The following is an 18,121-nucleotide window of genomic DNA, read 5'->3' as shown; positions in this document are numbered from 1 at the left end:
CAATGGACCTCAAGGTCTCTGGGTGGAAGTACACTTAGTGTACACCCTTCTAAACCTAACCTAACCTAACGAAGGCAATAACTTTTAATATACTAATTTATTTAAAAATTTCAATTTTTCGAATAATTAATTTTAAATATTTAAATTATTCGCACAGTTAATATATGTATCTTATTTGATTATTCGTTTTATTCGAACAAAAGAAAAAAATAATAGTTTGGATACCCTAATAAGTAGTCATATGATTAATATTTGATTTATTTACCTGTAATCTAACTTCAATTCGCCAAATCTATAATAACTCAATTTGTACATCAGACAGTTTAAAAGTGCAGGAGCACCTTCAGAATCTACTCGAAATTCTCCGCGTTCTGTAAAATAATCACTTTCCTTTATATCTTTTGGATGTTCACCTTCGGCAATTCGAACCATCCATAAAAATTTATTTATATCATCTCCAGAATATCCTATCACACCTCCAAATATTACAAGAACGTAATCCACGTCCAGCGAAGTCATTATTTCGTAGGACTTCTCTTCCGTAGATGACATTGCTTTTCCAACAAGAGCAATGTGACTATTATTCCATGTATTATTGTCGACAAGTGTAGTTCTATTTGCCATTCCTGCTATTTGATAGCCATAGTCCCACCAAGACATAATTCTGGAATCATCTTCAGTATTTTGTGATAGCCAATAATATGCTTCTCTAAAATCGTCTAATATATTTCGGGATCTAATGAAAAAGATACATATTTTAAAATTGTTCAGTAAAAAATTATTTTAAAGAAATACCCGTCTTGACTATTGTGGAATGCCAGAACAATTGAAGGGCTAGAATAAGCATTGCTAGTAACCCATGTACAGTGTACAGCAAACATCATTAATATCATTAAAACAGCTAATATAACAATGCTTCTCAAGTTTGATCCAATTCCGGTGCAATTTTCATTTAGTGAAGTATCGTATTTGGGGCGATGCTTCAATTTGCCAGCCTTAAAATAAAAAGCAAATATTTCTATTAAAATAAGATGAAATATACATTATAAAGGGTGTCTCAGTAAGAATGCATTTTTTCGTTTTAAAATAAAAGCACGTATTTTTGAGATAGTTGTGATTTTTTTATTGGTTTGTAAAGATTAAGTATAGAATAAAATATAGACCATTACACTTTTCATAAAATTATCCATGACTTTTTCACAGAGATGTGGCTGTATCTCACCGATGACGCGTTGGATCTGGGATTTGATTTCTTGAGATAATTTAATCTTGAAATCGTTGCTTCAATAAATCGATTGTTGCATTCGCGGTGTGGCAAGTGGCACCGTCTTGATGAAACCACATGTTGTCCAGATTCATGCCGTCCAGTTGAGGCCACAAGAACTCCGTTATCATGTTCCTGTAACGAATGCTGTAGTCTATTTCGGCGTCATCTTCAAAAAAAGTAAAGCCCAATCTCGCTGTCTAACCAAAATCCGCACCAAACAGTTTCTCATTGTGGGTGCATTTGTTTCTCATTGATTGCATGACGATTTTCTGAGCACCAAATTCGAAAATTTTTTGTATACACGAAGCCATTCAGCTTAAAATGCGCTTCATGGGAGATGACTTTTTTTTCGAAAAATTGGCATTGACTCCACTTTGCTCCATTACCCATTGAACGAATTGCCAGCGCTTCCATGGTCTGCTGGTTTGAGCTCATGAGTAAGTTGAAGGTGGAGGTCGATGCGTAGTGCTTCTTGAAATTTTAAGTTGTTGAGAACGATGTTTTCGGGTTTTCGGCGACACTCGTTTACAGCAGCAATGTTTTCAAGAGACCGACCGATACGTTGACACACAGGAGTTTTACTGTACATAACCGACCCAGTTTCTTCTAATTTTTTGACCACTCTTCGTGTGATTGTTGTTATTGTTGTAGCAGCATACAAGATTGTTCAATAATCAATCTGGGTGTTCTGGGGGTTCTGCATTTTGTTCAAGTCCAAGAAATTGTGCTACATCAATAGGATGAGTCCTTAAATCAATAGGCCGAAGTGAAGTAGTTATGGCTGAACAGTTAAATATGTGGAGGGTGTCATGAGGACCATGTCCACAAGCTGGACATAAGTTAAGGACGGCACGGTCTATGCGGAACCAAATGACATTCAGTATCTTGCTACCTCCTGATCTAAGTTGTGCCAGAACGACTCTTGTTTTACGCGGTAGGTAATGTGAAAATTAATAGCATAGGAGTAGCGGTACCAAGCTTAAGATTTTTATGATCTCAGAAAATTAACATTGGGTACCATTTAGGGTTGCCAGCCTGGCTGGACTTTTGATGCCTGTCCTGTTTCAAGCTAAAATTTCATTTGTCCAGCTAAATTGAAATTTTCGACAATAATATCTGTATTATTTATTACTTCAAATTTACTTACTACTAATTAGTACACAGTAATAACTTATGCAAAAATGTGTATGTATTTTTTGAAGAATGGAAAAAATAAATACCAAAAAGTTTTATGAGAATACGTGTCATGTGGAATTTCTGATAATGATGTCAATGAAGAAGAATGTAAAAGTTAAGGATTATCAGAAGCATTTTTATATTTTATGCAAAACATACAACTATTTTAGCTCTTGAGAATGATTCTTGTACAGTTTTAGTGTTGCTCGATATAATGACCGTACTTATAAATACCCTCAAAAGTAGAATAACTGACAAATTTTTTGGCTCCAAAGTTAACAGTATTTTGAAAAAATTTCGCCTAATGAACAAAAAACTTTTAAGACTGAAGTAGAAGACTTTTTAAAAGCAGCGGTCAGCTGTTTAGAAAATCGTTATTTTTAAATTTAAAAAAAAACATTTTCTTGGGAAGATTTACAAAAACTTCCGCAAAACCTTCAAATATCTGAAGAAATAGATAACGATAAACTATACATATATTGATTACTGCAGCCATCGTGAAGATTATAAAAAAATACCAAGAGATTTGTCAAATCATATGGTCCTATTTTTTTTACCAAAGGTGAAAGGAATGAATTCGAGAATTTAAGAAAAGATGTATGTTTCGTATTTTCAATACCAGTAAGCAAAGCTTTTTGTAAAAGATTTTTTACTATTATAAACAATCTTTATACTAAGGAAAGAAACCGAATGGCATTCGAGCTGATTAGAGCTGAAATATTAATACGAAAAAATGTATAGGAAGTTTGTAAAAATTTTCAAAATTGTTTACAAAGCTCTAGGTTTGGAATTGGCCAAAATCCGTAAGCTCAAAAACGAAATAAAGTAGCAGTGTTTTTAGTATTTAATAATATAAATATGTATGTATATGACGGACTGAACCGAACCAATTTAAGTTTAGTTAAACTCATGATAGAAAGTAGAATCACTAGGGATTCTTATTTAGCCCTATAACGTCAAACTTTGATTTTGTTTTTTTTCATATTTTTTTATATTTTCTTTTGTTTGACGTTACAAGAATTGTATAATTGAGAATTTATTTTCTACTGGGTGTACCTTATGTTGTTGTATCATGGTTAAACTTAAAAAGATGAGACATTACTTGTTAAAATCGGTTCAAATTTGCAAAAGTTTGTAAACTTTTTTGAATAAGTTCGAAAAAATTTACTTGTAAATTAAAAAATCTACAAATATTTTACTAAAAAACGTATTGATGAAAAGTTGAATAAAACTATGTTTTGTTAAGAACTAAATTTTCTTTATACATTGCTATAAATTTGTATAAGCTTTCTTAGCAAAATAAGCAATGAAGAGCTACTTAAATATTCTTAAGAAAAACAATCAGGGTTATTCCTGTTCTCACTTTCACCATTCACCTTATTTTTGAAAGCATAATTACAACAATAGTATCTAATTTTCTCAGAACTACTAATTATAAATGTTTACACGTGATTTTTTTAATATTAATTATATAATTTTTGAAATTTTATTTTATATTATATTGTTGTAATTATGCTTTAAAAAATAGGGTGAATGGTGAATGCGAGAACAGGAATAGCCATGAATACCTATAACTTACAAATATATAAAAAAATGCACGACATTTTAAAGCGTAATCAATTTTCTTTCTAAAAACGTCAAAAATTTAAATCGGACAAAAACTGACTGAGTTACTGGTCGATAAGTTGACGAACATCACTTAAAACCATTTAGTGTATTATTATTATATCTAAATTTATGTCTAAAAAGTGTCCAGAGAGAAGATAATGTTTCCAATTCTGCTTCTTGCATTAAAATGGAAATATTTTATTGCATTCCAGTTATGTAAACACTATGCATATACTTATTTACATTAAAAATAAATAAAATAATGATATAACTTAACTTATAAAAATTATATAAAATAAGTTTCACTAATTAATTGGAATACGTATTTACATTTAAAAAAAAATTCACTAGTTATTGCACTAACTATTGCACTTTTTGTAGTATTATTAAATAAAAGCCGGTTCCTTATTCAATAACGCATATTCATGTGTTTATTTAATTCAATATATATAGAGTTACAAAAAGAATTCCAGAAAAACGTGTGTCTTATAAAAAGGTTAACTTAACAATAATACAGAGTTGTTTATACATTTTTGACATTTACATGAAGAGAGTTGCCATAACTTCATACTACATCCCCTTCTTTTAGTCAACTATATAATCATTTAAGTAAGAAGGTAGGTTTATTTTCCTACCAGCTCTAGAAATACCTGAGGATCCAGCCCCAATTTCACCCACTTCATTCTGGGGAACTGTATTCTCGTTCCCACTTTCCCCCTGAGTATCAGAATCCCTATTAATATTAATCTCATCATCAAAACTAATTTCACCCGAGTAATCGTAATCTTGATGTTGTTCCATCCTAGCAGGTATCAGATGCCAACGATTTCTTCGGTATGTGCCTTTGTCCGTCTTTACCAAATAAGAGCGCGGATATTCTAATTTCTCCATGATGATAACATAGCTCTTTAGATCTGTTATCCAAACTCGTTCCCCTTCTTTTAGTTCTTTAGATTTGTGTCTCTTGTTGTAATTCATTTCATTTCTCTCTCTAATTTTCTCTTCACGTTCAATAACTTTCTGGTTGTCTACGTTCAATAATTTCGGCAATACTGGTAAATGTGTTTTAATTTTACGGCCCATCATAAGTTCCACTGGTGAAAATCCGTTTTCCAAGGGTGTAGATCTGTAAATAAGCAAAGCTTCATAATACTTATCATTATTTTTGTACAGGAGAGATTTTGCAACCTTCACTGCCGCTTCTATTGCTCCATTTGACTGACTAAAATAAGGGCTATTCGAATTGTGGGTGATGTTATAATTTTCGCAGAATTTCCTAAAATTATAGGAGTCAAATTGGGTTCCATTGTCCGTTCGTAAGACGGAGCAAATTCCAAAAGTAGCGAAGTACATTTTTAACCTTTCAATTACCATCAGGTCGGTTAATGATTTCAATCAATAAATTTTATTATTATCCTACTACCATGCAATACCAGATCTTCCACAACAGATATATCATTTCTATATTGGTAATACGGAACCATAATCTCTGGTATTTGATTTCTCGATGGCCATCCACTGTAGCAAAAAACCCGAACTGCTCATTCCTTTGAGCAGTTCTTATTTTCTCTAAGTAGTGATCTTTTACTGGAAAACATCCAGAAATAAAATTAACATACATTTCAATTTCGTCTTCCAGTTCCTGTGATTTTCCTTCAATTTTCAAAGGGCTTCTGGATAACGCATCCGCTATAATTAGCTCCTTTCCTGGAATATACACAATTTCATACGTATATCGCATAAGACGCATTCTAAATCTTTGTATCCTTAGGCTTAAGGTGTCAATTGGTTTCGTCTGAAGAAGCTGAACTAGGGCTTGTGATCTGTCTCAAATATAACATTTACACCATTAATGTATTCTGAAAATTTATCCGCTGCCCACACCAAAGCTAGAGCTTCACGTTCAATCTGGAAGTACTTCCTTTCAGTATCCGTCATACTCCTTGATGTATATGCCACGAGTTGTCTCTTATTAGAAATTCCATCTATTTGCATAAGACATGCTCCTAGTCCGTAGCTCGATGCATCAGAACTGATTACGATTTGTTTCTCTGGATCAAAAAACGATAATGTAGGAGAATTGGAAATAAGTTCCTTAATTTCATTAAATGATTTATCTTGTATTGCTGACCATACAAATTCACTGCTCCCCACTAATGAGTTTAGTGGTTCAAGTACAGAAGATCTCATTTCTATGAATCTTGCAAGGTAATTTATCATTCCTAAGAATCTTTGGACTTCAACTTTACACGTTGGTTTTGGAAATTTAATAATCGACTCCTCCCTTTCAGGATCTACTGATACGCCATTCTTTGACAACACATATCCCAGGTATGTAACTTTTTCAACACCAAATACCGATTTATTTCTGTTAATGGTAATTCCCTCTTGAGACAAACGTTCCAATACTATCATTAACGTTAATATGTGACTCCTTCGTATCCCCAAATATAAGTATATCATCAATGTGCATTAACAAATTTTCAATTCCTGTTAATATTTGACTAAATTTTGTCACAAAGTACTCAGGAGCACATGAAATTCCGAAGGGTAATCGTTTAAATACAAATCTGCCAAAGGGACATATAAAACAGGTTAAATGTTGACACTCTTCACGAAGCTTAATTTGATAAAAACCCTTATTACAATCAATCTTTGAAAAATACTTTGCCTTCTTAATTCTAGCCAGTTTCATCTCAACTTTTTCAATAGAAAAATATGGACGCATTACTGCCTTGTTCAATTGTGTATAGTCAACACATAGACGTATCTCATTGTTTGGTTTAGGTACTACAACAATCGGGCTTACCCATTCCGTGACCTCTTCCATAGGTTCTATAATTTTCTGTTTAATTAAACGATCTAATTCATTCTTAAGTCTCGGCAAAAGTGGCACTGCAACATTTCTAGGTACCGATTGTACAAACGGTTTATAATTGGGTTTAAGTTTTATTCCAACATCACCTCGAAATTCGCCTATTTCCTTGAAAAGATTAGGAAATTGTTGTAACATTCCTTCGTATTTGTTATTTTCAGTTACCGTAAAGCATTTTCCCGGCGGAAATAATACCTTTAACCGGCGTATAGCATTTATACCCATTGTTGCGATCTCTAATCATTTCATCCTTCAAATTCTGAAATTCACAATTTTCGGCAAGCGCATGCAGGTCTGTTATAAATTCTTCAACGGGCTCCCCTGGTTGCTGAACTCAAGTGTTAAATTTAAACCGTTCAAATATAATATTCTTTTGTGGTAAGAAGTAGTTGTCGAATGCCACAAGCAGTTCTTTTAGTGTTTTTGGTTCACTATTAATTTGTAATAGTACCTCCTCACTCTTCTCACCCATGCAATACAAGCATGTGTTGATCTTCTCTTGTTCATTACCAATACTGTCTAACTTGGATAATGTTGCATACCTTTCAAATCTTTTACGCCAGACCGGTCACTTTTCTGGTTGTTGGAAGTTAAATTCACCCGGAGGGTTCATATTCGATGACATCATGACCACCTGTGTTGCATTCGCTGCTCCTCCCGTTGCCATTTTCTGTTTGTGTTCTTCCTTTTGACTTAATCCTCATTTGCTTTTTACCGCTGCCACCATGTAGTATTATTAAATAAAAGCCGGTTCCTTATTCAATATATATTAGGGTATTCAATTAATCGGGTTTCTGGTTTAATCGGTTAATCGAGCAAATAATTAATCGAGGTTTAGATTTATTCGGTTAATAATCGTTAATTTAAAGTTATTCGATTAACCGAATAATTTCTATTTTCATTTTAAATTGAAAATACAACAACGAATTTTGTGTACAAAAATATAAAAAACAGCAAATAAGGCATTTGAGATCATTTTTGATTAGAAAGATATTAACATCTACTATTTATATTTCTGAAATCTCATGATTTGTTGAAAATTTATTTAAGAAATAGTAAAATGTTCAAATATATATTCAAAGACGTTTTTCACGAAACGACTTTTTTGAATTATGACGTTGTTGCAGTTTTTTAGGGTTTTAGTGAGATCTTCTGAAATAATGTTTTATAAAAAGAATATAATTTAAACGATTTTTTCTTTAGATTTAATACAACTTTTCTTGGAAAAAAACTCTCTCGCTGATTGTATATGTTGGAGAAATCAAAAGCATGATAAAGAATATTCCTTTTTGGATTGTTTTAGATTTTGATTAATTTAATAGTTTCGTTTAGTTATGATAAAAGACTCATTTCAAAAAAAAGTTTCATCTATACATGTAAATACAAACAAAGTTTCAAATACATGTAAATTAAATATGTCAGTTGTTATACATAATAATCATGTTTATTGGATGTTCAAAAATATCTAATTTTAATTTGAAATTTGTATATGAATTGAAACGGAAAAATAAATACAAACAAATTTAAAGTGCAAAAAAAAGGAATTTCGGTTAATCGGTTAATCGACACAAATTAATCGGTTTATTTGTTATTTGAAAATCGGCAATTTCAAATTATTCGAACAGTTAACCGTACAAAATTAATCGGTTAACCTATTAACGGTTAATCGATTGAATACCCTAATATATATAGAGTTACAAAAAGAATTCCAGAAAAACGTGTGTCTTATAAAAAGGTTAACTTAACAATAATACAGAGTTGTTTATACATTTTTGACATTTACATGAAGAGAGTTGCCATAACTTCATACTACACTTTTAACAAACACTTCAATTACAAATATAATTTAAATTAATCACTAATTATTTAATAAAACTTTATTTATCACTATTTAATTTAAACTTAAGTTTAAACACACACTTTTTATTTAACACAACCGATGATTTTAAAATTCATAAATATACTGAGTATTGTCATGTTCTTCTTCTTTCTTTTAAAATGTAAACAGTAAAAAGTCGGTATTAATGTAATTTGTTATTGTAAAATTTGTCACTGACCAAAAATAATATTCATTTGTATACTAAAATGGATCGTTTTTGTATCATAATGTACTTTTTAATATTATCTATTAGTTAATTTTTAGGGATCTTTGTTTGTAACTAAAATGTACTTTAAGATAAGCATAATTCGATAGTAATGTAATTTGTTTTCGTAAAATGTTTTTTTATATGCTGAGTAACATTTTTGCGACACAAAAGAGACACATTTTAGTATACATATCGAAAATATAACTTCCAATTGTTGGCAGGGCAAATGGGAATATTTTGCTATTGAAGAACACATGCAACAATATAGCATATTCAGTGTATATGTTTAATTTTATAATAATTTCAATAAACCACGTGGTCGGCTAATGTATAGCTAAAGCCTTTCAAACATATAATATGCCAAAGAAAGGTTAAGTAAGAAAATGGGCAGCGGAAGATTTGAAGAAATCTATCTCAGTTATTAGAAACAACGAGATGAAAATTTTTTTCATTCAAGTCATTCAGTGAAATAAAAAATATGTATACCACATTACCCGAACTTACTCTACTGCTACCGCGGAATTGATGGCGTCCTGTGAATGTCGTTCAAAGCTGTCTGTCTGTATTTCCGTAGGTCCTGTCTGACATGTCTCGGGGGAGACTCCAACTGTGTGATGTTGAAGTTTGGATGACTCCTCCGGTGACATCCCAGAAGGAACCGTTGCGTCAACATGACATTGTGTTCCTTGACCGGTAGAACCTTGGTTTCCTCGTGAAGGTGGTGTTCCGAGGTAATTTGAAGGCAGCCTGTGACGGTCCTTAAGGCTGCGTTTTGACAGCTTTGAATATTTCTACACTGGATATCAGCATAGTTGACCACTGACCGACTCATTCCCACGACAGCCGGTTCTACGCACCGGAATGACCCGAGTTCACTCGGCCAAGGGCTGTCAACTCGGCAAACACTGCTGCTACAACAACAACAACAACTGACCGACCAATTATCTTGTAGGTAGCTAGCAAGGTTTCTTTGTCCATACCCCAAGTACTGCCGGCTAGTACTTTGGGGACCTTTTATGGGTGATTGCAGTGGCGTGTACTGAGGAGAGGTAAAAAGGCTATCAAAAGTGACACCCAAGATTTTCGGTTGGTTCACTGTAGGAATTTGTATTTGAGATAACCATTTACCATACCGCAAAGCTCATCAACGTTGTGACCTGTTGCCAATATAGTGCAGTCGTCCGCATACGAGATTATCTCCACGGCCTGTGGGGCACTGGGAGTTTAGAGAGGTAGAAGTTAAACAAGAGCGGCGACAGGACCCCGCCCTGAGGTACTCCTTCTTTAACTCTACGGGGTTTTGAGCATTTGAAGTAGCAATATCAAGTGCTACTTCAGCTGGATGGGTCCATAAATCTACTGGACGTAGTGAAGTAGGGCTGTCTGGACAGTTGAAAATGTGGAGGGTATCATGAGGACCCTGACCACATGCTGGGCATAAGTTGAGGACGGCACGGTCTATGCGGGACCAGAAGGCATTAAGCCTGTTGCTCCATCCTGATCTTAGTTGTGCCAGAACGACTCTTGTTTTACGCGGCAGAATCTTCTCGGCGTCTGCTATCGGTGGTGGACGACCTCCAAGTACGACATTCATACGGTATCCTGCTACCGCGGAATTGATGACGTCTCTGTGAATGTCGTTCAAAGCTGTCAAATATAAGATTAGGAAATTGTTGTAACATTCCTTCGTATTTGTTATTTTCAGTTACCGTAAAGCATTTTCCCGGCGGAAATAATACCTTTAACCGGCGTATAGCATTTATACCCATTGTTGCGATCTCTAATCATTTCATCCTTCAAATTCTGAAATTCACAATTTTCGGCAAGCGCATGCAGGTCTGTTATAAATTCTTCAACGGGCTCCCCTGGTTGCTGAACTCAAGTGTTAAATTTAAACCGTTCAAATATAATATTCTTTTGTGGTAAGAAGTAGTTGTCGAATGCCACAAGCAGTTCTTTTAGTGTTTTTGGTTCACTATTAATTTGTAATAGTACCTCCTCACTCTTCTCACCCATGCAATACAAGCATGTGTTGATCTTCTCTTGTTCATTACCAATACTGTCTAACTTGGATAATGTTGCATACCTTTCAAATCTTTTACGCCAGACCGGTCACTTTTCTGGTTGTTGGAAGTTAAATTCACCCGGAGGGTTCATATTCGATGACATCATGACCACCTGTGTTGCATTCGCTGCTCCTCCCGTTGCCATTTTCTGTTTGTGTTCTTCCTTTTGACTTAATCCTCATTTGCTTTTTACCGCTGCCACCATGTAGTATTATTAAATAAAAGCCGGTTCCTTATTCAATATATATTAGGGTATTCAATTAATCGGGTTTCTGGTTTAATCGGTTAATCGAGCAAATAATTAATCGAGGTTTAGATTTATTCGGTTAATAATCGTTAATTTAAAGTTATTCGATTAACCGAATAATTTCTATTTTCATTTTAAATTGAAAATACAACAACGAATTTTGTGTACAAAAATATAAATAACAGCAAATAAGGCATTTGAGATCATTTTTGATTAGAAAGATATTAACATCTACTATTTATATTTCTGAAATCTCATGATTTGTTGAAAATTTATTTAAGAAATAGTAAAATGTTCAAATATATATTCAAAGACGTTTTTCACGAAACGACTTTTTTGAATTATGACGTTGTTGCAGTTTTTTAGGGTTTTAGTGAGATCTTCTGAAATAATGTTTTATAAAAAGAATATAATTTAAACGATTTTTTCTTTAGATTTAATACAACTTTTCTTGGAAAAAAACTCTCTCGCTGATTGTATATGTTGGAGAAATCAAAAGCATGATAAAGAATATTCCTTTTTGGATTGTTTTAGATTTTGATTAATTTAATAGTTTCGTTTAGTTATGATAAAAGACTCATTTCAAAAAAAAGTTTCATCTATACATGTAAATACAAACAAAGTTTCAAATACATGTAAATTAAATATGTCAGTTGTTATACATAATAATCATGTTTATTGGATGTTCAAAAATATCTAATTTTAATTTGAAATTTGTATATGAATTGAAACGGAAAAATAAATACAAACAAATTTAAAGTGCAAAAAAAAGGAATTTCGGTTAATCGGTTAATCGACACAAATTAATCGGTTTATTTGTTATTTGAAAATCGGCAATTTCAAATTATTCGAACAGTTAACCGTACAAAATTAATCGGTTAACCTATTAACGGTTAATCGATTGAATACCCTAATATATATAGAGTTACAAAAAGAATTCCAGAAAAACGTGTGTCTTATAAAAAGGTTAACTTAACAATAATACAGAGTTGTTTATACATTTTTGACATTTACATGAAGAGAGTTGCCATAACTTCATACTACACTTTTAACAAACACTTCAATTACAAATATAATTTAAATTAATCACTAATTATTTAATAAAACTTTATTTATCACTATTTAATTTAAACTTAAGTTTAAACACACACTTTTTATTTAACACAACCGATGATTTTAAAATTCATAAATATACTGAGTATTGTCATGTTCTTCTTCTTTCTTTTAAAATGTAAACAGTAAAAAGTCGGTATTAATGTAATTTGTTATTGTAAAATTTGTCACTGACCAAAAATAATATTCATTTGTATACTAAAATGGATCGTTTTTGTATCATAATGTACTTTTTAATATTATCTATTAGTTAATTTTTAGGGATCTTTGTTTGTAACTAAAATGTACTTTAAGATAAGCATAATTCGATAGTAATGTAATTTGTTTTCGTAAAATGTTTTTTTATATGCTGAGTAACATTTTTGCGACACAAAAGAGACACATTTTAGTATACATATCGAAAATATAACTTCCAATTGTTGGCAGGGCAAATGGGAATATTTTGCTATTGAAGAACACATGCAACAATATAGCATATTCAGTGTATATGTTTAATTTTATAATAATTTCAATAAACCACGTGGTCGGCTAATGTATAGCTAAAGCCTTTCAAACATATAATATGCCAAAGAAAGGTTAAGTAAGAAAATGGGCAGCGGAAGATTTGAAGAAATCTATCTCAGTTATTAGAAACAACGAGATGAAAATTTTTTTCATTCAAGTCATTCAGTGAAATAAAAAATATGTATACCACATTACCCGAACTTACTCTACTGCTACCGCGGAATTGATGGCGTCCTGTGAATGTCGTTCAAAGCTGTCTGTCTGTATTTCCGTAGGTCCTGTCTGACATGTCTCGGGGGAGACTCCAACTGTGTGATGTTGAAGTTTGGATGACTCCTCCGGTGACATCCCAGAAGGAACCGTTGCGTCAACATGACATTGTGTTCCTTGACCGGTAGAACCTTGGTTTCCTCGTGAAGGTGGTGTTCCGAGGTAATTTGAAGGCAGCCTGTGACGGTCCTTAAGGCTGCGTTTTGACAGCTTTGAATATTTCTACACTGGATATCAGCATAGTTGACCACTGACCGACTCATTCCCACGACAGCCGGTTCTACGCACCGGAATGACCCGAGTTCACTCGGCCAAGGGCTGTCAACTCGGCAAACACTGCTGCTACAACAACAACAACAACTGACCGACCAATTATCTTGTAGGTAGCTAGCAAGGTTTCTTTGTCCATACCCCAAGTACTGCCGGCTAGTACTTTGGGGACCTTTTATGGGTGATTGCAGTGGCGTGTACTGAGGAGAGGTAAAAAGGCTATCAAAAGTGACACCCAAGATTTTCGGTTGGTTCACTGTAGGAATTTGTATTTGAGATAACCATTTACCATACCGCAAAGCTCATCAACGTTGTGACCTGTTGCCAATATAGTGCAGTCGTCCGCATACGAGATTATCTCCACGGCCTGTGGGGCACTGGGAGTTTAGAGAGGTAGAAGTTAAACAAGAGCGGCGACAGGACCCCGCCCTGAGGTACTCCTTCTTTAACTCTACGGGGTTTTGAGCATTTGAAGTAGCAATATCAAGTGCTACTTCAGCTGGATGGGTCCATAAATCTACTGGACGTAGTGAAGTAGGGCTGTCTGGACAGTTGAAAATGTGGAGGGTATCATGAGGACCCTGACCACATGCTGGGCATAAGTTGAGGACGGCACGGTCTATGCGGGACCAGAAGGCATTAAGCCTGTTGCTCCATCCTGATCTTAGTTGTGCCAGAACGACTCTTGTTTTACGCGGCAGAATCTTCTCGGCGTCTGCTATCGGTGGTGGACGACCTCCAAGTACGACATTCATACGGTATCCTGCTACCGCGGAATTGATGACGTCTCTGTGAATGTCGTTCAAAGCTGTCAAATACGAGCGGCGTTCAAATGGATCCTGCACTTACCTCTGTATGCTCTCCTCGTACTTCCGTAGGTCCTGTCTGACATGCCTCGGGGGAGAATCCAACTGTGTGATGTTGAAGTTTGGATGACTCCTCCGATGACATCCCAGAAGGAACTGTTGCGTCAACACTTTCACTTAATTCATCTCTAAATATTGGAGCTAAACAAGCATATTTCGCTGCGAAGTCTGCAAATTTATTTCCATATATTTCTGCATGTCCTGGAATCCAAATGACTTTAATTTTATTATTATTTGTAATTAGTAAGTCTCGAATTTAGTTTACAGAACGCCATTTATTGTTTGTTGAGTTTTGTATAGCCGATATCATCGATAGACTGTCTGAAAATATTATCGTATTTTTCTTAAATTTGCTAGCAATGTATATAGCTTGCAATATTCCAGCTGCTTCAGCAGTGAAAATTTATGCAAAGTTTGAAAGAGTTTTTATAGACAGTGTGTTACCATTATTATCAACTACAGCATATGCAGTACATCATTTTGCCAATTGGTTTGCGTGTACAATGATAAGAGCTGGTAAAAAAAGTTGTATAAAAATATCATTCGAGGTGTTTTGTTCAATTTTTATCAAACTTCCAAGCTGGGTGTCTTATGTAAAATGAACTTAGTTTTTGTTTGTAATTTATTACATCTTATATATAAATAGGCCACACGTTTTTTTGTGGTGCACTTTTAAGTATGTTATTGTCCACCAATATTGATGAAACTTATATGGTTTAAAAGGTTATTTTCTCTAGATGTGCACAATATAAATTTTTTTTAAAAAATTCTTTCCATAAAAGTGGTAAAAAGCGTTTTAAATTTACTTGAAAAACAACATGTTTATGCACATCTAAATACATACACGTTCATTTGTACACACACGTGAAAAATATTTTTGCATATATGTACTCAAAAGTAACTGTATAACATCGTTATTAGTGGTCGAATTTTGACCACCAGGCGGTCCTAGTTGTTATTAATGCATTGATGAATAGTTGACAGAATTCTGGGAGCTTTTTTGGAGGATATTACTTTGGATACATCACCATCTATTTCAGAGTTGTTGTACGACAATAATTTTGGTAACAGTCGGTTTTTTGCTTCTAAAATTATTTGTTACATTGATGGAGACCCATTAGATTAATATAGTTTGTATTGGTGTTGTACGGAATGCGTAAGTGCTGGATCTAACAGTTTGGTGGTAAGTTGTTTTAATAGCATTTAAATTGTTTTTAGCAGATTTCCCATAAAGGGATAGCCCGTAATCTATAATGAGTGTTTTTACTAAATAAGTTAGTGTATTCATGTGAGCGTAACTTCTGGTTGCAAGATATCTTATGAGGTTTGCTCTAGATCCAAGTGATTTTTTCAGGTATGAAATGTTTCTTTCCAACGATAATTTTTTCTATTATAACATCTAGAATTTTACAGTATTATTAACAATTAGATTTGTGGAAGTACATTTGTGTTTTCTACAGATATGTAATAATGACGATTTTTCTAACGAAATTTTTGCGCCTATGTTTTTGACCATTTTTCAATATCAATTACCACTTTCTCAAGCAAATTGTTTATCTTTGACGTATCGTTGTTCTTACACATAATGTAGAGATCATCGGCATAGAGACAATGGTCAACATATTTTTGTTTATTTATAACATTGCTGATTTGATTAAATGCAATTTGAAATAGTACAAAGGATATCCTTGTGGAATTCCATTTGTAAGTGGGTAATTATTTGAGTGTTCTTGGTTTATCTGAACTTTAATGGTTGTTCCTAATAACTGCTGGGGCAATACATTTGTTCAATTCACAACTGACGTTGTACAGTCGTATGAGTTGTAAGTCGTCTGAATGTACAATAGTTGTACAAATGTGGTTGTTAATTTCTATATAAATGTTTTGTACAACACCTACAACATTTTTACATATGTCTTTCGAATGTTGTATGAAAATTTTAGTGCAAAATAACAGCCAAACGGTAACACTGAAATCAGTAAGTTTATTTAATTTATGAAAAACAATAATTTGTTTTAAATATTTGTCAATTGTTTGCATTTTTTACACAATGCACACATTAGTTCGCTTTCATCATTAATTTTACATATTAATAGATTTTGGAATGTTTTTTGTTATCATCTTCGTTTGGAATTGTCAAGGCTTGGCAGGGTAAGCTTACGACTTGGCGAAATTTGTGTTCACAACCACAATAGTTATAGCATACAACGTACAACATACAACTAGGTTGTGAATTGGACAATTGTATAATTTACTTCAAGTGAATCACTTTCAACTATTTTTACCTCATGAACACACATATACCGGCTGATACAAATAAACAACCCTCCACATTAGACTTTTTTCTTACTAACATCTCACAAAACATGAATGCAGTAGCTCTGATCACCTACCAATTGTTTGTCATCTAAAGCTAGGTACTCTGTTCAAAATTTCGTGCGAAATGCTGTCAAACTACATATAAAATATTTGGAATGAAATATATGCGAAATAATTTCGCAAAAGCAGTACTCTGTTTTTATTGTTGAAAACATGTGAATTACATCTGGCAACCTTATTTTTCCACACGAAATAACATACGCAGCACTTCTTTCGCACGAACAGCTAGCTGTCAAACAGCATGTAAAATTTTTCGCATGAAAAAACCATAGTTTTTCGCAAATATGAACAGAGTACTATTCTTAAATATGAATTGCGAAACTTTAGAAAATTTTACATACATATGTTTTTAAAAAGGCAAATTGGTCCCGATTTAAAACATTTATAAACAGGAACATTCCAACAGCAACGGATTTCTCCGATGAAATTACAAATAATCATGTTGATAAAATGATCGATGTGTTTAATATTACAATAGTAAATGCAATGAACGAAAGCATACCCAAGCGCAGATTAAGTCCCGCAATTAAGCCTCTTCCTAATCATATAAAATATATGATACAATTTAGGAATATCCACAGAAGAAACTGGAAGCGTTACAGAGACAGGAATGATCACTGGCAAATGACAAGACTAAACAAGATGATTAGAGATGAGATTATTAAATTTAGAAACATATCATGGAATCATACGTTATACACAGTTGATAAAGCTTCTTCGCCATTTTGGAAAATTTGTAAAGTTATAAAGAAAAAGCACAAAAATATTCCAACTTTAAAACACAACAACATAATACACAAAAGAATAAGCTGATATTATGGCTTTAAATTTCCTTGATAACCACAATATTTCTTCTGATTTAAGTGATGTTTCTACTGTCTCAGAAGTTAATAATACAGCAAACGTTTTGCGTTCGACCGTCATAACACCACAAAATAATTACCTTATTAATAGAGGAAAAGTAGCTCATATAATAAAAGAACTGAAAAATAAAAAATCGCCCGGTATTGACGGAATAAACAACACATGTTTAAAGAATTTACCACAAAAAGGCCTAAAATACTTAACAGCAATAGTTAATTACTGTCTTTTATTGTGTTATTTCCCCCACTCATGGAACATTTCCAAAACTATACCAATTCTTAAGCCTAACAAGCCTCCCGATTCTCCAGCTTCGTATAGGCCCATAAGTTTGCTGTCCACTAGTGGTAAAATTTTTGAAAAAAATATTAAGGAAAAACTAACAAACTTTATTGAAGACCATGATATACTTCCAGCTCAACAATTTGGCTTTAGAAAAGAACATAATACCACTCATCCTCTTGTAAAAATAAGAAAATTAGTCAAAAACAATTTCCAACACAAAAATTCTACTAGTATGATATTACTTGAC

At 33.2% G+C, this 18,121-nt stretch overlaps 1 protein-coding gene across 1 annotated transcript in view; it reads right to left on the bottom strand.

Annotated features, from left to right (window-relative positions):
* Positions 1–246: 246 nt before the first annotated feature.
* The window catches only part of Stt3B (catalytic subunit 3B of the oligosaccharyltransferase complex), a 44,303-nt gene continuing 26,428 nt past the window's right edge, over positions 247–18,121 (bottom strand). The window contains exons 2-3 of the mRNA XM_065514980.1: positions 796–995; positions 247–736 (exon numbers count right to left, since the gene is read on the bottom strand). Of these exons, the coding sequence (XP_065371052.1) occupies positions 262–736; positions 796–995 (675 nt within the window). The 3' untranslated portion in view covers positions 247–261. The remainder of the gene's footprint in view (positions 737–795; positions 996–18,121) is intronic.

This window comes from Calliphora vicina, chromosome 1 (assembly GCF_958450345.1).
Source record: "Calliphora vicina chromosome 1, idCalVici1.1, whole genome shotgun sequence".
Classification (NCBI taxonomy): Eukaryota; Metazoa; Arthropoda; class Insecta; order Diptera; family Calliphoridae; genus Calliphora; species Calliphora vicina.
This window is presented reverse-complemented; position numbering and strand designations above follow the sequence as displayed.